Source organism: Abramis brama, assembly GCF_963993115.1.
Source record: "Abramis brama genome assembly, chromosome: 7".
Classification (NCBI taxonomy): domain Eukaryota; kingdom Metazoa; phylum Chordata; class Actinopteri; order Cypriniformes; family Leuciscidae; genus Abramis; species Abramis brama.
The window spans coordinates 412,654-437,100 of record NC_139969.1 but is presented as its reverse complement, the minus strand read 5'-3'; the positions used below and the strand labels follow the sequence as shown (position 1 = coordinate 437,100).

General features: G+C 38.2%; 2 protein-coding genes across 15 annotated transcripts in view; one reads left to right on the top strand and one right to left on the bottom strand.

Moving 5' to 3' along the window:
• Positions 1 to 6,264, top strand: part of cirbpa (cold inducible RNA binding protein a) — an 8,101-nt gene extending 1,837 nt beyond the window's left edge. The window contains exons 4-8 of one of the 13 annotated variants that reach the window (XR_014606994.1): positions 105 to 213; positions 335 to 494; positions 2,353 to 2,408; positions 5,159 to 5,235; positions 5,319 to 6,264. Coding sequence is in view for 4 of the 13 variants with exons in the window: in XM_084118712.1 (XP_083974838.1) it covers positions 105 to 258; positions 335 to 494; positions 2,353 to 2,408; positions 2,815 to 2,828 (384 nt within the window). In the remaining 9 variants the exon portion in view is untranslated. Of the gene's footprint in view, positions 1 to 104; positions 259 to 334; positions 500 to 2,352; positions 2,556 to 2,814; positions 3,501 to 5,158; positions 5,236 to 5,318 lie in introns of those variants that run through there. The other 12 variants (XR_014606995.1, XR_014606996.1, XR_014606997.1 and 9 more) reach the window with 12 other exon arrangements.
• On the bottom strand, positions 6,176 to 17,581 carry LOC311086048 (yjeF N-terminal domain-containing 3-like). Of its 2 annotated transcripts, none has more exons than XM_084118710.1 (6): positions 17,266 to 17,581; positions 11,165 to 11,273; positions 10,496 to 10,606; positions 9,703 to 9,816; positions 7,376 to 7,526; positions 6,176 to 6,519 (listed from the first exon to the last, which is right to left on the bottom strand). In XM_084118710.1, exons 1-6 carry the CDS (start codon positions 17,310 to 17,312, stop codon positions 6,323 to 6,325), a joined length of 729 nt encoding a protein of 242 aa, XP_083974836.1. In that variant the 5' UTR covers positions 17,313 to 17,581; the 3' UTR covers positions 6,176 to 6,322. The 2 variants fall into 2 exon arrangements, with proteins under 2 accessions (XP_083974836.1, XP_083974837.1); XM_084118711.1 differs by lacking the exon at positions 17,266 to 17,581 and adding an exon at positions 11,375 to 11,539 and having other exon boundaries at positions 6,193 to 6,519.
• Between the last annotated feature and the right edge of the window lie 6,866 nt (positions 17,582 to 24,447).

The window sequence follows — 24,447 nt, the reverse complement described above, 5'->3', positions numbered from 1 at the left end:
CAGAAAACTTCACCAATCAGAGTTGAAATGATGGGTACATGTCTTATCCACTTTGTTCCTCCGTGTATTTGTGTACTAACGCCCTCTCTGTGTTGCATGATCAGTCGGTGGATGGGCGTACGATCCGTGTGGACGAGGCCGGGAAGGGTGGCGGCGGAGGAGGCGGCCGGTCCGGTGGAGGATCCTACAGAGGAGGAGGAGGGGGAAGAGGAGGTGGGGGTTTCTTCAGGGGAGGCCGAGGAAGAGGAGGTTCGAGAGGTGCTGATCTCTCACAGTGTACGAGTGCTGTGGCATGTTCTCAAAGCTGCGTGTGTTAATGTCTTGCTCTCTGAAGGCGGAGGTGGATATGGCGGTGGAGACCGCAGTTACGGCAGTAGCGACCGTAGTTACGGCGGCGGAGACCGAAGCTACAGCGGCGGATACAAGAGTGGTGGAGGAGGAGGAGGGGGATACTCCTCTGGGGGGGGCGGTGGAGGAGGCTACAACAGGGACAGGTGAGGTGTGTGTGTTTCATCATTATACTACACAGGTGGAGCTGTACTGTCACATGACTGATGTGCTGAATGATTTAATGACGTTTTTTTTTGACCGATTGCAACAATGAAACACTTTTGGTGTTAGGCTGCAACAATTAAACTTTTTGACATTAGATACAACCAAATGTTTTAGCTGTTAGACCGCCACAATTAAACTTTTTTTGGTAGACGCCACAATTAATATTTTTTTAATGGTAGACGATACAATTAAACGTTTTTAGCCGTTAGACCGCCACAATTAATAGTTTTTGATGTTAGACCGCCACAATTAATAGTTTTTAATGGTAGACCGCCACAATTAATCGTTTGACGTTAGACCGCCACAATTAATAATTTTTAGATGTTAGACCGCCACAATTAATGGTTTTTAATGTTACACCGCCACAATTAATCGTTTTTTATGTTGTACCACCACAATTAAACGTTTTTAGCCGTTAGACCGCCACAATTAATAGTTTAGATGTTACACCGCCACAATTAATCATTTTTGACGTTAGGCCGCTACAATTAATCATTTTAGCCGTTAGGCCGCGACAATTAATCGTTTTTGATGTTAGACCTCCACAATTAATCATTTTTGACATTAGTCTGCCACAATTAATAATTTTAGCCGTTAGGCCGCCACAATTAATCGTTTTTGATGTTAGACTGCCACAATTAATAGTTTTTAATGGTAGACCGCCACAATTAATCATTTGACGTTAGACCGCCACAATTAATAATTTTTAGATGTTAGACCGCCACAATTAATGGTTTTTAATGTTAGGCCGCCACAATTAATCGTTTTTAGCCGTTAGACCGCCACAATTAATCATTTTTGACGTTAGGCCGCCACAATTAATCGGTTTTGATGTTACACCGCCACAATTAATCATTTTAGCCGTTAGGCCGCCACAATTAATCGGTTTTGATGTTACACCGCCACAATTAATCATTTTTAGATGTTGTACCACCACAATTAAACGGTTTTAGCCGTTAGACCGCGACAATTAATCGTTTTTGATGTTACACCGCCACAATTAATCGTTTTTGATGTTAGGCCGCTACAATTAATCATTTTTGACATTAGTCCGCCACAATTAATAGTTTTTAGATGTTAGGCCGCCACAATTAATCATTTTTGACATTAGTCCGCCACAATTAAACGTTTTTGATGTTAGACCGCCACAATTAATAGTTTTTGATGTTAGACCTCCACAATTAATCATTTTTGACGTTAGGCCGCGACAATTAATCATTTTAGCCGTTAGGCCGCGACAATTAATCATTTTAACTGTTAGGCCGCGACAATTAATAGTTTTTAGATGTTAGACCTCCACAATTAATCATTTTTGACATTAGTCCGCCACAATTAAACGTTTTTGATGTTAGACCGCCACAATTAATCGTTTTTGACGTTTGACCGCCACAATTAAACATTTTTGACGTTGGTTGCCGCAATGATTATTTATTTTTTTATTTATTTTTTTATACATTAGACAACCAGTGAAATGTTTTTTGGCGTTAGTCAACAATTAAATGTCAAACGTTCAATTAAATGTTTTGATGGATTGAAATGTTTAATTGTTGCAGTCTAACATCAAAATTGTGGCAGTCTACTGTCAAAAACGTTTAGGAATGAAACATGACATTAGACTGCAATACTTGGACTGAAACAGAGTTTCACGCTAGACTGCAACAATTAAAAAATATTATTTTTATTTTTTTTACATTCGACTGCAAGAATCAGTGCAATATGTCAGCAGTAAAAAAAAAAAATTCTATTAATTCAGCAATTGTGCATTTCTCACGCGTGTGTATTTGTCTGTGTGTGCAGGAGTTCCAGTTACGGCGATCGAGGCGGCTCTTACAGAGATAGCTATGATAGCTATGGTACGTATTAGCTTCTTCGCCTCTACAATCCCCATACGAGCATGTCGCCGCAGACTGGTAAAACAGGCTTTTCTTGAGTTTCTACAACCGGGGCGGATTAGTCAAGTCATTTCTACTACTTTTTTTTTTTTTTTTTTCTTTTTTTTTTTTACATGGATTAATAAAACAAATGCTTTAATGCCACAATTTTCAATTTGAATCTCAATCTTCATGACAAGTAATCAAAAAACCCCCCAAAATGACTCATCCGATCATCTCCATTGGAGGAACGGTTGCTCTCATTCTCCGGACCGCTCGAAACGACCCTGTTTTCATGTCTTTGCTCTGGTTGGTTAGCTAGCGGGATTTTGTGTCTTAAACCTGTTGAGATTCTTCAGTGTCTTGATGTGTGATACTTCCTCCTCAGCTGTACACGAGTAAAACCCAAGACCCGACACGACACTGGCCGAGCGTTTCTAAAGACTCATGGATCTATTCTTGGATTTGTTTTGTAGCTGTTCTCCCTGTTTCTGTTCTGTTCTTGTACTTTTAAGAAAAAGGCCGTTTCTGTTCATCAAGCCGTGAACGAACGAATGTGTTCACGTGTCACGAAGAGCGCCGACTGGTTCCTCCACCTTGATAAACGTTATATTTGACCAATCTCCACTGTCACTGTGGGTCCCTGTGCTTTACGGGGAGAGTGTGTTTGCTCAACGAAAGCCTCTGTTAATTCCATTACTGTTCCAGTAGATCTAGTCTCTCATTAAGAGAACGGCTCCTTTTGTTACTTTTGCTAAGCCAGGCATTGATTTGTCCATGTCCAGTTTCCAAAAAGTGAATTTCTTTCAGCCTGGTGTCCGTCGCTGCTGTTCTCGAGGGTCTCTGCTCGACGCCTGCATTTTAATCATGGACTCTTGACTAACATATATCGAATATTTACTTGAAAGAGAACCAGAAATTGTTAACAGTACACTCCAGAACTGGGGAAATCCTTGTGCTCTTGTTTTTTCTTTGTATCAGAATTTGACTCACTATTTTGTTTTTATTCTCTTTTTTTTGTTGCTCTTCAATTGTGGCTTCATGGAGCCTATTAAACGAAACGATTTGTTCAAACGCTTTGAATTCTGTTGTTGCCTTTCAAAAGAATCTACAAGTCAAGATGGGGAAGAACATGAGGTTCATAAAAGAGTTCAGTTTTACCATAATCAGGGAAGCTGCATTAAATTAGTGCATTCACCATTAAAATAACTTCAGTTGTGGCTGTTAATAATTTAGCGCACACTCTGTATGTTAGTAAATGTAGCCGTTTAAATGCAGAGAATTATACTTTTTTGCTTTAATGAGTGCGCTAAAAATATGCAGAGTAATAAGAATTATTAAATTGTAGCTTTTTAAAATTGAATACTTGGCTACTATTAGTACGAAATACTATTTGTTTTTATGCCTTCTGCATTTAAAATTTAAATGGTTGAATTTTACTGAATTTAATAAATTAGCACATGCTTGTTCTAGTTACTGTTAGTCGTGCATTAAAAAATTGGTATTTAAATAGTAACTAGCTGATTTAAATGCAGAGAATCAATCAATTTTATATTCTTAGCAGCTCAAAGCAAAAATTGAGGAAGTTTTGGAGCTTTTCAAAATAGAAAATTAGCACAAATTTTCATTCCTTTATGCATTCAAAGTAGCTGAATTTAAATTATTGAATTTAATATCTTGGTGCTCATTCTAATCACTGTATCTGTTAGTCATGCATTCAAAATAAGTCAATGTATCTTATTTAAATGCAGAGAATGAATTAAATGACTCGGAGTGAGTGAACTAAAAATACATAGTAATGAAAAATAATTTTACTTTTTAAAATGAATGAATTTTATATTTTTTTAGCGCAAGTGCTCGTTTAATTATATCTGTTGTGCATTAAAAATAAGTAAATGTTGCATATTAAAATGCAGAGTCTTTAATATTGAATATAATTTGGCACGCTTATTTTAGTTACTGTATTTATCTTTCATTCTGAATAAAAAAATCTACATTGTAACTGAACTGCACAATTGAAATGCAAAAACAAAAGTTACAGTAATTGAAACGAGTGGATGTGCCTTTTATAAAAAAAAAAAAAGTATTTTGGGTGAGGGTTGTTCACTGTCAGTGTCACAAAGCAAGAGTGTATGAAACGGTTCTGAATATGATCATCACAAGGGTTGAGATTAACGGAAGCACATGATCTCTTTAAAGATGAAGATTAATAGAGTTTTTAATGTCACTTTCATGACTAAAACCATGTTAATTTAGTTTAATAGTTCAACCAGCCCTGATCGGGTTCATTAAAGGTTCTCCTCAAACTCTCCAGGGGAACTGTTAGGGAACGCTAACATGCTAGTTTGATGAGTGTGTTCCACCCAATGCTTCTGCTCCTGTAAAGACTCATGCCGGATCTCCTTCCGAAGCGAAGCCCGAGCGCTCAGTAGTGTGTGAGGTAACCTTCCTTTGCTCATGTTCATGTGTAATGTTCTTCAGCTGCGTCTCATGCTGCCGTAGATCTGAGTCCCGGGACGTTAAACCACTCAGTGCTTCAGAGTGTACACACACACACACACACACACACACACACACACACACACACACACACACACACACACACAGCTCAATTTGTGAAACTTTACCTTAGCTCTGAGTTTAGCACTGTTTTTGACCAGACTAAAGCTTGTTTTGTGCTAGCAAGCGAGTCCTGCGTCCGAGGGTTAATTCTCTTCTTTGGTTTTATCCAGGTTAGTCTGACCTCTGACCTCGTGTTGAAGAAGGTCGAGGCCGTCGAACGCTGTTTCCCCCGAGAGCAAAGGGAGAGGTGCGTATCACACTTCTTTAACATCTCGTTATCAGGTGTAGATTATAACAGTAGAGTCTGATCTGAGTTTCTTCTGGTTTCAGGTTCCAGATGATGATGAAGATGAAGATGAAATCTGAGGAGTTGCTGTGATTGAGATCAAGTGTTTAGATGTGCACTAATCAGGGTTTCTGCGGGTCTTTAAAACACAGATCAAGGCCTGAAGACGGTCTTAAATACGAGCAGAATGTCTGAACTTTATAAAGTCACGGCATCAAAAACATTAATATCTTCCTCAGTATTTTCATCCTGTTTTCCAAAACAACTTTAAATCAAGATACACTTGCTTGAGATGCAAATGTAAAACGTCTAATCTTGTAAAATTGAACAAGAACAAGTTATGAAAATGGGTCCATCGGCAGATCTTTGTTCTTTTAATCATAAACTTGCTTCATTTTGATCAGTTTAGCAGAAAACACGACTTAAATCACGATACATTTACAGGAGATGCAAAATGACAGAATATTAAGAAACTTGAGACGTTTGCACTACACTGGAAGATTGTGAAAATAAAATGTTTTTGTGCCGTGTGATCAGAAGATAGAGCATCAGTTATTTCCATATTCTGTTGGTTGGGAATAGAGTGATTCATGAACTCACAAATCTGTTGGCAGTTGCATTTCCAAACTCTGAAGTGTTGCGAACACAACCCTGTGTTCCTCAGACAGAACATGTTGATGTTAACGTGTTAAAAGCTCTTTTAAAAGTCTTACATTTACCATCACCAAACCTGCAGAAACCCTGGCTTACGTTACGACCTCTTCATGAGCGTTTGCTTTCTGTCATTAAACAGTCCATCTGAATGTTGAAGGTCCAGCGTTTACACTGATGACACTGATGTGCATTTTAAAGAGTGTTTAAATCTTGCCGTTCTGAAATGGTCATTATCACCTCATGCTTTGGACAAAACCTGTTTTATTTAGTAACTGTAACACTGGAAGAACATTGAGCAGACATTTATACTTTAATAAAGTCGAACATTCACATGTCTGTTGTTGACTCGTGTTTGTGTCCCTCGCTCTACACACACACACACACACACACTCGATCACAGCTCCACGACTGGGTCGGTCCCAGGAAAGCGGGGCAGGTTCAGCTCGTACTTCTTCTGGATGTCGTAGGGAAGGAAGCGTCCCGCCAGGAAGTGAGATCCGGGGAAACTCCGAGCGCATCGCTTGGGAATCATCAGGGAAACCAGGAGCGCAGGACTGATTCCCTCAGGACGAGATTCATCCACATCCCAGCCTATGGACACACACACACACACACACACGGGTGCTTATAGAGGGAACCCTAGTGTTCTGGACTCCATTTAAAGAACCCTTCATGCCAAAAAGGTTCTATTCAAGGAGAAGTTTTAAAAAAAAAAGTCAAATTTTTCTGCTGATAAAGTGTTAATGAGTTGTTTAATTTAAAAATTAAAATGCATTAAAAAAAATCTAAATGCATGATGGGAACCCCTAAAGGGTTCCATACACACAATTTTCTGCTGATAAAATGAGTTGTTTAATTTGGAAAATTATTAAAAATAAAATGCATGATAGGAACCCCTAAAAAGTTCTATAAATTAAATTTTATTTGAATATTCTGAATTAAACAACTCATTAACATATTTTATCAGCAGAAAATTTGCATGCATAAAATAAAAAAACAATGCATGATGGGAACCCTTAAAAGGTTCTATACATAAAATGTTCTACAGATAAAGTATGTTAACGAGTTGTTTAATTCAGAAAATTTTATTGAAATTAAAATGCATAAAAATAAAATGCATTAAAAAACTAAATGCATGATAGGAACCTCTAAAAAGTTATATATATATATATAACTTTTTAGAGGTTCCTATCATGCATTTATATATATAATATATAAATTTTTCTGCTGATAAAGTATGTTAACGAGTCGTTTCGTTCAGAAAATTGTACTAAAATTAGAATGCATGAGAATACATGATGCATCATGAGAACCCTTAAAAGGTTCTACATCTGCCAAACCTGCCGCTCATGATCGAGATGCTCATGCTCACGGACTCTCACTGCTAATCCTCGAGCGGTTCGGCACCGGACTCTCACTGCTAATACGTTGTGTTAATGTTCGGCACCTGACGGGATGTCCAGGCTGGCGATCGGGACTTTGAGTCCTCGTAGAGTCTGCAGAACTCCGGTCAAGGGCTCGCCGACCGACGCCAGGTCCGTTTCGGGCCCCAGAACCGCGTCCACAACCAGGTTATACGCGTCGTTGAGGAGCTGCAGCTTCAAGAAGGAAACCAGAGAATGTTATTATTGATCATCTAAATCACTGATTCCCCTGTTCATTCTCACTGTGATTTATTGGATGTTTTGAGGTTAACAGATCAAACTAGTTTTCTTGACCATAATGCATCAGTTAACATGAACTAACAAGAAACTATACTTCAGAGTTCTAATGTTAACAGGCACAACTTTTGATTTAAGAATTTTATTAGTAAAGGTTGAAATTAAGATTAATAAAGGCTGTAGAACTAACACCAACAAACAATGAGCAAAACATTTATTAACCTTTGTTACCGTTTAATAACATTTAGTAAAAATACAATTGTTCATGTTCATTAATGCATTCAGTAATGTTATGCTAATGTTATGATACTTTGTTGCTGTCTGGGAAGGAAAACTCAACACTACAACGAACTACTTTTCTTCAGAAAGCATTAAGAAGTGTTTGGCCTGAAGCACTTTTTTGGCCCTGTTTGCAGTGGTTTAGCCTGGTTTATCTGACCTCGTTGGGCAGGTAGGAGAGGAAGGTTTAGTCTGGTTTAGTCTAGTTTAGCCTGGTTTAGTCTGGTTTATCTGACCTCGTTGGGCAGGTAGGAGAGGAAGGTTTAGTCTGGTTTAGTCTAGTTTAGCCTGGTTTAGTCTGGTTTATCTGACCTCGTTGGGCAGGTAGGAGAGGAAGGTTTAGTCTGGTTTAGTCTAGTTTAGCCTGGTTTAATCTGGTTTATCTGACCTCGTTGGGCAGGTAGGAGAGGAAGGTTTAGTCTGGTTTAGTCTAGTTTAGCCTGGTTTAGTCTGGTTTAGCCTGGTTTATCTGACCTCGTTGGGCAGGTAGGAGAGGAAGGTTTAGTCTGGTTTAGTCTAGTTTAGCCTGGTTTAGTCTGGTTTATCTGACCTCGTTGGGCAGGTAGGAGAGGAAGGTTTAGTCTGGTTTAGTCTAGTTTAGCCTGGTTTAGTCTGGTTTATCTGACCTCGTTGGGCAGGTAGGAGAGGAAGGTTTAGTCTGGTTTAGTCTAGTTTAGCCTGGTTTAATCTGGTTTATCTGACCTCGTTGGGCAGGTAGGAGAGGAAGGTTTAGTCTGGTTTAGTCTAGTTTAGTCTGGTTTAGTCTAGTTTAGCCTGGTTTATCTGACCTCGTTGGGCAGGTAGGAGAGGAAGGTTTAGTCTGGTTTAGTCTAGTTTAGCCTGGTTTAGTCTGGTTTATCTGACCTCGTTGGGCAGGTAGGAGAGGAAGGTTTAGTCTGGTTTAGTCTAGTTTAGCCTGGTTTAGTCTGGTTTATCTGACCTCGTTGGGCAGGTAGGAGAGGAAGGTTTAGTCTGGTTTAGTCTAGTTTAGCCTGGTTTAATCTGGTTTATCTGACCTCGTTGGGCAGGTAGGAGAGGAAGGTTTAGTCTGGTTTAGTCTAGTTTAGTCTGGTTTAGTCTAGTTTAGCCTGGTTTAGCCTGGTTTATCTGACCTCGTTGGGCAGGTAGGAGAGGAAGGTTTAGTCTGGTTTAGTCTAGTTTAGCCTGGTTTAGTCTGGTTTAGCCTGGTTTAGTCTGGTTTATCTGACCTCGTTGGGCAGGTAGGAGAGGAAGGTTTAGTCTGGTTTAGTCTGGTTTATCTGACCTCGTTGGGCAGGTAGGAGAGGAAGGTTTAGTCTGGTTTAGTCTAGTTTAGCCTGGTTTAGTCTGGTTTAGCCTGGTTTAGTCTGGTTTATCTGACCTCGTTGGGCAGGTAGGAGAGGAAGGTTTAGTCTGGTTTAGTCTAGTTTAGCCTGGTTTAGTCTAGTTTAGTCTAGTTTAGCCTGGTTTAGTCTGGTTTAGTCTGGTTTAGTCTGGTTTATCTGACCTCGTTGGGCAGGTAGGAGAGGAAGGTTTAGTCTGGTTTAGTCTAGTTTAGCCTGGTTTAGTCTAGTTTAGCCTGGTTTAGTCTGGTTTAGCCTGGTTTAGTCTGGTTTAGCCTGGTTTAGTCTGGTTTAGTCTGGTTTAGCCTGGTTTAGTCTGGTTTAGCCTGGTTTAGTCTGGTTTAGTCTGGATTATCTGACCTCGTTGGGCAGGTAGGAGAGGAAGGTTTAGTCTGGTTTAGTCTAGTTTAACCTGGTTTAGTCTGGTTTAGCCTGGTTTAGTCTGGATTATCTGACCTCGTTGGGCAGGTAGGAGAGGAAGGTTTAGTCTGGTTTAGTCTGGATTATCTGACCTCGTTGGGCAGGTAGGAGAGGAAGGGCAGGTCCATCCGCTCGCACTGCACCGTCAGGTCCTGATGGAGGCGGTCCGAGGAGCGTTTGGGACAGAACACAGTGGGAATGTAATCCTGTCACACACACACAAACACACACAAACACACACACACACAGATCCGTCACTCAGGGCTCCTCTTTAACTCTTTCACTACTCCATGAAAGTTTCTGAAAATGATAAAAAAATCCAGGGTTCGTACAATTGCTTTAAGAGCCTGAATTTGACTCTCTGAAATGTAAGTCCTGGAAAACCCTTGAAAATATTTATGGAAAGGGACTTGAAAAGTGCTTGAATTATTGAAAGACGAGATATGTGAAATTAGTGTTTCATTTTACCAATAAAACAATCTTTTCATGCAAAATTAAAGCTGCAGTCTGTCTGATATAGAGGCATTTCTCATGGTTATGAGTGTGATATTGCATTTTTTAGAATTTGAAAGATAATAAAGATATTGTTTTATAAGTGAGATCTCTGACTGTAGTCCTTGAAAACAATAAAGAAACTTTTTAATTTTTAACTTTGTGTCGGAAACATTTGCATTCCATGACTTTTTATCTCACAATCCAATATTTTGTCCAAAAAAAGAAAAGAAAAAAAGATTCACAAACAACAGTGAGGAATTGATTCTTGGCCTGACTTCCGTCATGTTTGGGAATGGAGCATCTCTATCGATGATTGAAGTGTGTGTTACATGATGACTGAAGTGTGTGTGTTCATCGGTCATGATGACTGAAGTGTGTGTGTTCACTCACGAACACATGGAGATGTCGAGCACACGTGAGTCCCACACACCCGTTCTGATCCGGTCCACAGATCACCAGAATCGTGGCCTGGCGTTTCTCCAGAGACGAGAGCGGGAAGGCCTGAGAGAGATCATCACATCCCTGATCAATTACTAATTACTAACAAACAGAAATACTGTCTTTCTACTTTAATTCTGTGTGTTAATAACCAACTCATAAATTGCTAATAAGTTTCACAAATCATTTCTGAGTGAAAATTGTTTCTACAAAGACAAAAAGTTTGTGTAGAATTTACTCAGATTGTCACAAATAATCACAAAGAATTGGCAAGTAACGCATGTGAAGTAGAAACACTGAAATAGAATTTTCTGACAAATGCATCAAAATTAATTGAGTTTAAGATTAAGAACTAATATCTGCCAATAGAGTCAGAAAAATAAACTTAATTCAAAGTGAAAAGAGGATTATTTTTCTGACTCCTTTGGCAGATATTTGTAAGCACAAACTCACTTCATTTTGACAATTTTTTTCTGTAAACAAGACTTAATATCTTCAGTCATTTTGCTTCTCCAGTAAATGTATCTTAATTTAAGAATGTTTACATACTACAGGAAAGTATTGTTTTCATACGGTATTTCAAAAACTATGACATGAATGGTGAATGCAATGATTAAAGACCTTTGCAATGGCGTTCGCACACGCGTGTCCCAGAATCTCCGTCAGCTGTTGCCGTCCGAAACCATAATCCCTTAGCAACTCCGTCTCCATGGAAACTGCCTCCTCTTTACTGTAAATATGATAAACAAACAACTTGGGATGAACTCTGGAAATATACTAGTTTTAAACATAAGTAATGAAAGTTGGAAATGAATGTATGACTAAAAGCACTAAGTGTGTCTTGTGCTGATCGTCGTCATCGGGATGTGTTTGCTCCAGGACTCCTGTGGGAAGATGATCCGCTGCCCTTCTGTGATCGGGATCGATAGGGAATCCCTGAGGCGTTCGGCTCCTCAGTTCCTGAACTCATGCAGGGAAACGACCCGACAACAGATCCTTCCACACAGGAGCCCGAACATCAGATCAAATCATCATTCGCTTCAGCATCTTGAGACTCAGCCAAAGCTGGAAAGCTTCCCTCGTCGGTCTGCAGCGCGTCACATCCGTACCATGAAATCATCACACTGAAACCACTGAAACCACTGAAAACACTGAAACCACTGAAACCACTGTAACACTGAAACCACTTAAACACTGAAACCACTTAAACACTGAAACCACTTAAACACTGAAACCACTGAAACACTGAAACCACTGAAACCACTGAAACACTGAAACCACTGAAACCACTGAAACACTGAAACCACTGAAACCACTTAAACACTGAAACCACTGAAACCACTTAAACACTGAAACCACTTAAACCACTGAAACCACTGAAACCACTGAAACACTGAAACACTGAAAACACTGAAATCACTGAAACACTGAAACCACTGAAACACTGAAAACACTGAAACACTGAAACACTGAAACCACTGAAACCACTGAAAACACTGAAACCACTGAAACCACTGAAACCACTTAAACACTGAAACAACTGAAACCACTGAAACCACTGAAACCACTGAAACACTGAAACCACTGAAACACTGAAACACTGAAACCACTGAAACCACTGAAACCACTGAAACACTGAAACCACTGAAACCACTGAAACCACTGTAACACTGAAACCACTTAAACACTGAAACCACTTAAACACTGAAACCACTTAAACACTGAAACCACTTAAACCACTGAAACCACTTAAACACTGAAACCACTTAAACACTGAAACCACTTAAACACTGAAACCACTGAAAACACTGAAACCACTTAAACACTGAAACCACTGAAACCACTGAAACCACTTAAACACTGAAACCACTTAAACACTGAAACCACTGAAACACTGAAACCACTTAAACACTGAAACCACTGAAACACTGAAACCACTGAAACCCTGAAAACACTGAAACCCTGAAACAATGAAAACCTGAAACCACTTAAACACTGAAACCACTGAAACCACTTAAACACTGAAACACTGAAACCACAAACACTGAAAACACTGAAACCACTTAAACATTGAAACCACTGAAACACTGAAAACACTGAAACCACAAACACTGAAAACACTGAAACCACTTAAACACTGAAACCACTTAAACACTGAAAACACTGAAACCACTGAAACCACTTAAACACTGAAACCACATAAACCACTTAAACACTGAAACCACTGAAACCCTGAAAACCCTGAAACCACTTAAACACTGAAACCACTGAAACCACTCAAACACTGAAAACACTGAAAACACTGAAACCACTTAAACACTGAAACCACTTAAACACTGAAACCACTGAAACCACTGAAACCACGTAAACACTGAAAACACTGAAACCACTGAAACACTGAAACCACTTAAACACTGAAACCACTTAAACACTGAAACCACTGAAACCACTGAAACCACGTAAACACTGAAAACACTGAAACCACTGAAACACTGAAACCACTTAAACACTGAAACCACAAACACTGAAACCACTTAAACACTGAAACCACTTAAACACTGAAACACTGAAACCACTTAAACACTGAAACCACTTAAACATTGAAACCACTTAAACACTGAAACCACTTAAACCACTCAAAACACTGAAACCACTGAAACACTGAAACCACTTAAACACTGAAAACACTGAAACCACTTAAACACTGAAACCACTGAAACACTGAAACACTGAAACCATTAAACACTGAAACACTGAAACCACTGAAACCATTAAACACTGAAACACTGAAACCACTGAAACCATTAAACACTGAAACCACTTAAACACTGAAACCACTGAACACTGAAACCACTGAAACACTGAAAACACTGAAACCACATAAACACTGAAACCACTTAAACACTGAAAACACTGAAACACTGAAACCACATAAACACTGAAACCACTTAAACACTGAAAACACTGAAACACTGAAACCACTTAAACAATGAAACCACTTAAACACTAAAACCACTTAAACACTAAAACCACTTAAACACTGAAACCATTAAACACTGAAACCACTGAAACACTGAAACCACTTAAACACTGAAACCACTGAAACACTGAAAACACTGAAACCACATAAACACTGAAAACACTTAAACACTGAAAACACTGAAACACTGAAACCACATAAACACTGAAACCACTTAAACACTGAAAACACTGAAACACTGAAACCACTTAAACAATGAAACCACTTAAACACTAAAACCACTTAAACACTAAAACCACTTAAACACTGAAACCATTAAACACTGAAACCACTGAAACACTGAAACCATTAAACACTGAAACCACTTAAACACTGAAACCACTGAAACACTGAAACCACTGAAACCCTGAAAACACTGAAACCCTGAAACAATGAAAACCTGAAACCACTTAAACACTGAAACCACTGAAACCACAAACACTGAAAACACTGAAACCACTTAAACATTGAAACCACTGAAACACTGAAAACACTGAAACCACAAACACTGAAAACACTGAAACCACTTAAACACTGAAACCACTTAAACACTGAAAACACTGAAAACACTGAAACCACTGAAACCACTTAAACACTGAAACCACATAAACCACTTAAACACTGAAACCACTGAAACCCTGAAAACCCTGAAACCACTTAAACACTGAAACCACTGAAACCACTCAAACACTGAAAACACTGAAAACACTGAAACCACAAACACTGAAACCACTTAAACACTGAAACCACTTAAACACTGAAACCACTGAAAACACTGAAACCACGTAAACACTGAAAACACTGAAACCACTGAAACACTGAAACCACTTAAACACTGAAACCACTTAAACACTGAAACCACTGAAACCACTGAAACCACGTAAACACTGAAAACACTGAAACCACTGAAACACTGAAACCACTTAAACACTGAAACCACAAACACTGAAACCACTTAAACACTGAAACCACTTAAACACTGAAACACTGAAACCACTTAAACACTGAAACCACTTAAACATTGAAACCACTTAAACACTGAAACCACTTAAACCACTCAAAACACTGAAACCACTGAAACACTGAAACCACTTAAACACTGAAAACACTGAAACCACTTAAACCACTTAAACACTGAAACCACTGAAACACTGAAACCATTAAACACTGAAACACTGAAACCACTGAAACCATTAAACACTGAAACACTGAAACCACTGAAACCATTAAACACTGAAACCACTTAAACACTGAAACCACTGAACACTGAAACCACTTAAACACTGAAACCACTGAAACACTGAAAACACTGAAACCACATAAACACTGAAACCACTTAAACACTGAAAACACTGAAAACACTGAAACCACATAAACACTGAAACCACTTAAACACTGAAAACACTGAAACACTGAAACCACTTAAACAATGAAACCACTTAAACACTAAAACCACTTAAACACTAAAACCACTTAAACACTGAAACCATTAAACACTGAAACCACTGAAACACTGAAACCATTAAACACTGAAACCACTGAAACACTGAAACCACTGAAACCACTGAAACACTGAAACCACTGAAACACTGAAACCACTGAAACCATTAAACACTGAAACCACTAAACACTGAAACCACTGAAACCATTAAACACTGAAACTACTGAAACCATTAAACACTGAAACCACTTAAACACTGAAACCACTGAAACACTGAAACCACTGAAACCATTAAACACTGAAACACTGAAACCACTGAAACCATTAAACACTGAAACCACTGAAACACTGAAACCATTAAACACTGAAACACTGAAACCATTGAAACATAATAATATGCTGATTTGCTGCTCAAGAAACATTTTTGATTATTATCAGCGATGAAAACAGGTTAATTTTTTTGTGGAAATTGTGATACATTTTATTTTTCAGGATTCTTTGATGACTAGAACGTTCAAAAGAACAGCGTTTAACCCTTTAATCGTTTTAACATTATAAATGTCTTTACTCTCACTTTTGATCAATTTAATGCGTCCTTGATGCATAAAAGCATGAATTTCTAATCTTTCTTCCCTCAAACTTTTGAATGGTTGCGTATGACAGTTTCCACACAAATATGAAGCAGCACAACTGTGTTCAACACTGATAATAATCATAAATGTTTCTTGATAATCAAATCATCATATTAGAGTGATTTCTGAAGGATCATGTGACACTGAAGACTATTTACTATATATTCACAGACAACAAATGATTTACATTACAATAATCAGCCTTAGTGAGAAGAGACTTCCTTCAAAACATTAAAACATCTTAAATATTCATAACTTTTGACTGACAGTGTTTAATTTTTTTATTAAAAAAATAAATAATTTTTCCCGTGCATGAGCCGTTTAATGAAAAAGAGTCACATGATCAGAATTTTTCCCAGGATTGTGTTGTTTGTCTGCACTCTTCCTGTAATAATGTGTATTTCTCAGTGTGTGTTCAGATCTCAGTCTGTGACGGATCAGCCGGATGAGGAGCGGATTAAAGCTTCGGTCTCCCGCTCGGATCAGGAGGATCAGAATATTCAGGAGCACATTACTGTTCTAATAAACTTATATTACTATCATAATATCCCAGTGAAGAGAGAGAGTCAGGAAAGTTCATTCAGTCTCATACGTCTTCCTCAGAAAACATCTTTCATGAGTTCCTGGAAAACTTTAACTCTTGTAAAAAAATACTTTGGCAGAAAAAAATGCAAGACAAACTGCTTTAATGAGCTGTTAAACAACCGCAGGACTGTGTGTGTGTGTGTGTGTGTGTGTGTGTGTGTGTGTGGAGCTTATAATACAAGAAAATAAAGCAGTTGTAGATATAAGAGTTTGAGATGAAGAGAAATGAATACACTGCAGAAACATGATGTGTTTATCACAAATATCTAAACATTCTTAAATCAAGATACATTTACTGGAGAAGATGCAAAATTACTTTAGATATTAAGTAAAAAAAATTTATAAAAATGAAGTGAGTTTGTGTTTAAAACAAGAACAAATATCTGCCAATGGAGTCAGAAAACTAATCTTGTTTTCCTTTGAATTAAGTTGATCTTTCTGACTCCATTATTTGTTCTTGTAAGTAAAATAAAATTTATAAAATATTTTTTTTACTTAATATCTTTAGACATTTTGCTTCTCCAGTAAATATGTAGATTTATAGTTAACTAAAACGAAAACCATTAAAAAAAAAAAACTAAAAAAAAACCATGAAATAAAATGAACATTAACAGAAATAAAATAAAGTTTCAAACAATTTAAGCTTATTTTAATGCAGCCAGTTGCTAAGGCAATATTTTTCATATTTTAACTTGATGTACTAAAATTGTAAAGCTAAAATAAAAAAAAAATAGCAATAAATATATAGACATGTTTAAGTATATATACAAAATCATACAACAAAATCACTAAAACTTAAACTAAAATTAAAATAACATGAAAATATAAACTAAAATATAAAAAAACGAATATAAAATTAAAATAGTATCCCAATGATAGCAATAAAAGAACACTTCATTTTTATACATTTTCAGTCATTTTGCTTCTTCTCCAGTAAATGAATCTTGATTTAAGAATGTTTAGATATTTGTGCTGGAGAACGAGACAGAAACACTGAGGAAGAGCATGATGTTTTGCAGTGCACAGGTGTGTGTGTGTGTGTTACCTGAGATATCTGAGCGCTTCCACACACTCCTGATTCCTGCTGTTCATCTTCACTGAAATAAAAACACGAACTGGAGGAGTTTCAGGGTTTCACTTCTTCTCGTCTCACTTTCTGCTCGTGATGTGAGAAGATGAAGCTGGTAATGAGAGTCTGCCACGCCAGAGCCAATCAGAGAGCAGCAGGAGCAGGAGGAGCCTTCTGATTGGCTGATGGGATTCTTCACGCTGACCTGAGAGTCTCGCACATCTTCATCACATACTGAAGATTCGCTCTGTGTTTACATTATAATATCTGTGTGAATGCTGTTGATACTGATGGAGCCTTCATGCAAACCAGGGACATTTACAAGTATAATTATTAAAAATTAAAACGAGGAAAAGTTCCTCATCCTGTGGAAATGCAAATCCTGAACAATGCTGTTGTTGTGAAGCGGTTTTTTGTTGTTGCTTAGCATGTTTGTCTGGTTTTCCAGCATAAACAAATATCTGAATGTGATTCAAAACATCAAAGCAAGAGTCATTTACTGTAATCTGAACTGAACACGAAGACAGTCATGATTGTGTTAGTTTAGTTAGTGGATGATAGTTAACGCGAACTTGACTTCACATCCACTAAAACACACTGAAACATGAAGAAAAGCGAGAGAAGATCCTGATGGAAGAGTGTGTGAGTGATCAAACTGTTCAGAATCAACTCGAGTTAAATACTCACATGACATGGCTGATTTCGTCTTGCTGCATTCATCAGTGTTAACTGTGCATCGAATTATTTCATGTTTAGATGAGTGCATACAAATCCGAGTGTTGCAGTGAGTCTGAGCTTCTCCTAATCATGCACTGGAAGATCTTTTGTTTCCATGGTGATTCAGGATAAATTGTAACACTTTTCAATAAGGTTCTATTTGTTAAGTAACATTAAAGACATTAGTTAACCATTTTTTTTTAAAGTCCCCCGGTAGTCAACTCATCTTTAATCACCCAAATAACATTTTTAATACTTTTTTCATAAAAAAAAAAATGTCTTCATGCCTTAAAATATCTTGAATGTAACTCGACACCCTTGCCTCATTTAGTATGCGCGGTCCTATGAATATGCAAATGAGCCCCGCCTCCACTCACTCAGCTCAGAGATCCACTGGTTGACGATCACATGTTGATCTGATTGGTTACAAAGTAGTTTGTGACGTCAGAAACACCAGCGATTTCAAAGCGTGTTTTTGAGACTGTCTTTGGTTCACTGCAGTTTTAAGGAGGAAATACTCAGCAATGGAGTCGACTTATGAATTTACACATGGTTTGTCTTAAAGCAGATTAAAAACACCACATAGACACATAAACGGGGTAGTACTTTAATATTTTGTATTTTTAGGAGATTTTATGGTATTTAATTATATTTATGGAATAGTTATAATCCACTTTTTGAGCATAGAAATAACCTAACCCTAATTTCCAACTTGAACTATGATAAATATTGAATGCTTTGGAGCAACAGACTGAAGTTTGGTCTCTTTTTAGAGACGACACTCTCTCAATCATTACTGGGTAATGATCCAGTACAAACTCGCTTCTCTTTGTATGCTAGCGTGTTTCCGGTTGACGAATGCGCATGCGTCGCGTCTGAACGCGTTGTTGTCTTTGGAGCTCCATCGATTTGATTTATAATTCTTGATTTTTCTCTTTAAACTCACTTACAACGAACATTTTCTACTTTTCCTCACTGAGAAGCACTACTGCTCACACCTCATAGTTACAACGAGGACTGTTGAGCAGACGCGTCTCAAGCCTATTAGTGATCCAACGGCGGATACTCTTATAGGTTACTCCTGTGGATCACGGCTGAACGCGTCTTCTCCACACTCACTTACAAACATTTTTTTTCGCCTATCGTGCGTCTACTCTACACCCGTACCACTAAAAAGACGGATTATATCCAAGACTTCAGTCATAAATTAGTATTAATATTGATAGCATCACTGGTAGCGTCGTTGCTAACTTACTGTCCATCTGTTAAAATGGCGAATATATCAGATGTAAGTAGTCAACCTTTTGGTGCAGGTGAGGACACATTTGAGCTACACGCACTGCAGTCTGAGCTGGAAGCTGTTGAGAAACAGATCCACGACCTTTTAGTGAGACAAGCCGAGCTGATAGACCGGCGGTTAGCTCTTGAAACATCACGCGCCGATGCACACAAATCAGTGATTAACGTTACTAACCTGCTGACTCAGTGGTGTAGTCTACGTGATACGCAGGTATACGCCGTATACCCACTAGAAAAGGCCAAGGATTTCCGTATACCCACTTAAAAAATCGTGAGGATACGTAACAACTTCGTTTTGTGTCAGAACTTTCACACTTTCATTCATAAATTCACCCCGTCTGTGTTTGCGAAGCGACACCGAATCGCGGAATCCAGTCACAAATGGAGCTTGCTAAGCAGAACGTCATCACGGAATTTGGCTATTTTTTAATGAATAAATCAAAAGTAGGGATATGATATGGACTAGTGTCTGTGAATATTAAAGTTAAAAGAGACTGCAATTGTTCTACGCGTCTCTGGGAATGAGCGCTCTATGTGTGCTCCACTACGCACACACACACACACACACACACACACTGAAGCACGCGTGACTCACGCTCGTGGTGTTTTCAGCGTTTCACTGTATTGAGACATGATGTAGGATAGGATACACATGTGCACTTTCATCGCAGAGCTGCTATGAGAGTCAATGCACGAGAATTTCACCATTTAATTTGACAAAACTATCGTCATTCATTCGTTTCATATAGCCTACACATAGAAACTGTAATGTCTTCAAAACAACCTGTCAAAATAAAAGTTCGGTATAACTTGAAGAAATTATAACAGAAATATATTACTATTGCACAGTAGAGTATACTTCAAGTAGGCCTAATAATAATAATAATAATAATAATAATAATAGTTTATTAAAACACACAGAAACTCAAATGTCTACAACCCACCAAAATAAAAGTTTGGTCTAACTCAAAGAAATTAGAAAGAAATTGCACAGTAAAATGATTTTTAAAATAATAATAATAATAATAATAAAATCTATTAAAACGTTATTTTAAGGGAATATCACACAATTTTTCATACATGTTATAATTTAAACAGTAAACTTGCCAAAACAATAAATTTGTATTTGTGCCTATAATTTTTTTTTTTTTTAAATTGTCAGCTGATAAAACCTGTGCTTCAGGGACCATATTCATATAACATCTAAGGCTAAATGTAGCTCTTAACTGGCTAAATTAGATGGTGATTAACACTAAACAGTAGAAAATCAGTCCAGTCTCCCCAGCTGTAAATGTCATTGGCTGTTAAAGTCTTGTGTTGCTTATAATAAATTGACATGTTGATAACACCTAATACTTCATAATGCTCTCAATTTCATGTCGATGCATATATGCATTAGTGAGTGTGGTGGTGCTTATGGGGTGACGCTCTGGGATGGGTGAGTATGAGGCGGTATATTACAGTATACTCACTACAAAAAACTAGACTACACCACTGTGCTGACTCCGACCTCGTCTACTCCGTGCGTTTCTCAACATCGGTCCCGAGCGCCGAGGTCCCGATCAGCCATGGTCTCGTTCACTCCGGCTCCAACACGCCACCATGAAGCCTGGGTGGTTCCGCAGCGGAAGACGCGAGTCAGGTCTAAACCAAGAAGACTCTCTCCGACCCTCCCGGTTTTCAAGATATCCACCCAAAACCGCTTCTCCCCTCTTCGTGAAACTGAACGCGATGCTGTGATCATCGGCGATTCCATCGTTCGGCACGTACACGCTACGTTAGGTAAAAGTAAGGTGCACAGTCACTGCTTTCCTGCTGCTCGTGTTTCTGAAATCGCTGCTCACGTTCCCGAGATTCTGAACGATGACGAGCGCGTCGGAACTGTGGTCCTGCACGCGGGAGTGAACGACATCAGGCTGCGCCAGACGGAGGTTCTGAAGAAAGACTTCAGGAATCTGATCGATACGGTACGCAGCACATCGCCTGAAACAACGATCATAGTGTCAGGACCGCTTCCCACGTACCGACTAGGACATGAACAGTTTAGTAGATTATTAGCGCTAAATGAATGGTTAATGTCATGGTGCAATGAGCAGAAACTGCTCTTTGTAAATAATTGGAATCTGTTTTGGGAGTGTCCTAGGCTTTACCGTGCTGATGGCTTACACCCAAGCAGATTCAGAGCGGATCTTCTGTCGGATAACATCTCCAAAATGTTAAATACCTTTTGACTAGTAACCAAAAGTCCAAATCATAGTCTCTGCTGCACTAATTTAACTGATATAAATTCTAGTGTAGAACATTGCATAGAAACTGTGTCTATTCCTCGTTTAATGAGATCAAATAATAAATTTACTGCAGGATCTAGAAAAAATCTAATTGTTATTAAAACAGAAAATGTTGCTATTAGTAAACAAAAACAATTTCTAAAGCTAGGTCTTCTAAACATTAGATCACTCACACCTAAGGCAGTTATTGTAAATGAAATAGTCACAGATAATAGCTTCGATGTACTTTGCCTTACTGAAACCTGGCTTAAACCAAATGATTATTTCGGTCTAAATGAGTCTACCCCATCTGGATACTCCTATAAGCATGAGCCCCGTCTGATTGGTCGTGGCGGCGGTGTTGCAACAATCTATAGAGATATTCTCAATGTTACTCAGAAAACGGGTTACAAGTTTATTTCGTTTGAAGTACTTGTACTAAATGTTACGCTCTTAGATGTTCAAAAAACATCCCTATTATCTCTAGCCTTGGCTACCGTATATAGACCGCCTGGGCCTTACGCTGATTTCCTAAAAGAGTTTGCAGATTTTCTCTCAGACCTATTAGTCAATGTCGATAAAGCATTAATTGTTGGAGATTTTAACATACATGTAGACAATCCAAATGATGCGTTAGGGGCTGTGTTTACAGATTTATTAAACTCCTTTGGGGTCAAGCAAAACGCTACCGGACCAACTCATAGTTTTAATCATACACTCGATTTAATTATATCACATCCAACCGATATAGATATCATTCCACAAAGTGATGATATCACTGACCATTACATGGTAACTTGCATATTACGTACTCCTGTAATATATCATGCTGCGCCGCGTTATCGATCAGGCAGAACAATCCTTCCATCCACCTTAGATAATTTTTCAAATTGCTTATCTGATCTGTCTCAGCTGCTGCCTGAACCCAAACAAACAGATGAACTAGAGCAGTGGTTCCCAAACCTGTCCTGGAGGACCCCCAACACTGCACATTTTCTTTGTCTCCCTAATCAAACACACCTGATTCAACTCATGAGCTCATTATCACATGGGTTAATTGAGCTGATGAGTTGAATCAGGTGTGTTTGATTAGGGAGACAAAGAAAACGTGCAGTGTTGGAGGTCCTCCAGGACAGGTTTGGGAACCACTGAACTAGAGGAATTAACTAGCACTATGAGCACCATTCTCTCTGGAACATTGGATATTGTTGCACCCATTAGATTTAAAAAGGTCAGAGAGAAAAGTAAAGCACCATGGTACAACAATACTACGCATGTTCTAAAGAGAGAAACCCGTAATTTAGAGCGTAAATGGAAACAAGCTAATTTAGATGTCTTTAGAATCGCATGGAAAGACAGTATGTCACGTTATAAAAAGGCCCTTAAAGCGGCCAGGGCTGAGCACCTCCGCAAACTAATAGAAAACAACCAAAACAATCCTAGGTTTTTATTTAGCACCGTGGCTAGACAAACAAATAAACAGATGTCACCTGAACAAAATATCCCGTTACAGTTAGTAGTAATGATTTCATGAAGTTCTTCACTGAGAAAATAGAAAACATCAGAACCACAATTGTAAACGTTCAATCCTCAATCGCGCCTTATAATTCAGCCTCAATTATCACGACGCAAGAACAATTACAGTGCTTTACAACTATAGAACAAAAAGAGTTAAATAAACTTATCACTTCATCTAAAACAACAACATGTTTATTAGATCCTATACCAACTAAACTACTGAAAGAAGTGTTACCTGTAGTGGAAGAGCCTCTCCTCAATATTATTAACTCATCTTTATCTTTAGGTCATGTTCCAAGAACATTTAAACTGGCAGTTATAAAACCACTCATTAAGAAACCACAATTAGACCCGCATAATCTAGCAAATTATAGACCCATTTCAAATCTTCCTTTTATGTCTAAAATACTAGAAAAAGTGGTGTCCGCTCAACTGGGCTCTTTCTTGCAAGAAAATGATATCTATGAAAAGTTTCAGTCAGGATTCAGGCCGCATCATAGCACTGAAACTGCGCTCGTTAAAATCACAAATGATTTACTTTTAGCTTCTGACCAAGGCTGTATCTCAATACTAGTTTTACTTGATCTAAGTGCTGCGTTCGATACTATAGATCACACAATACTCTTAGATCGACTACAAAATTATACTGGTGTTCAAGGACAAGCATTAAGTTGGTTCAGATCATACTTATCTGACCGCTACCATTTAAATGGAGAAAAATCGATCATAACTCCAGTAAACTATGGAGTGCCGCAGGGATCTGTGTTAGGCCCTCTGTTATTCTCAATATATATGCTGCCACTTGGAAATATTATAAGGAAACATGGAATTAGTTTCCATTGTTATGCTGATGACACTCAAATCTAGATTTCATCACGGCCAGATGAAAACGCTAAATTATCCAATTTGACAGAGTGTGTTAAAGATATAAAAGATTGGATGACGCGCAATTTTCTTTTATTAAATCCAGACAAGACAGAGGTACTAATCATCGGTTCAAAAAACCGCCCACAAAACCTCTCACACTACAACTTTAACATAGTAGGATGTCCTGTTACTTTATCCTCTACAGTAAAAGACCTGGGTGTTATACTAGACTGCAACCTGTCTTTTGAAAATCATATTTCATATGTTACAAGAACAGCCTTTTTCCACCTTAGAAACATTGCTAAGCTACGTAACATGCTATCAGTTTCTGATGCAGAAAAATTAGTTCATGCATTCATGACCTCGAGACTAGATTACTGTAATGCTTTATTAGCCGGTTGTCCTGCATCCTCAATAAACAAGCTACAGTTAGTCCAAAATGCCGCCGCTAGAGTTCTTACTAGATCAAGAAAATATGATCATATAACAC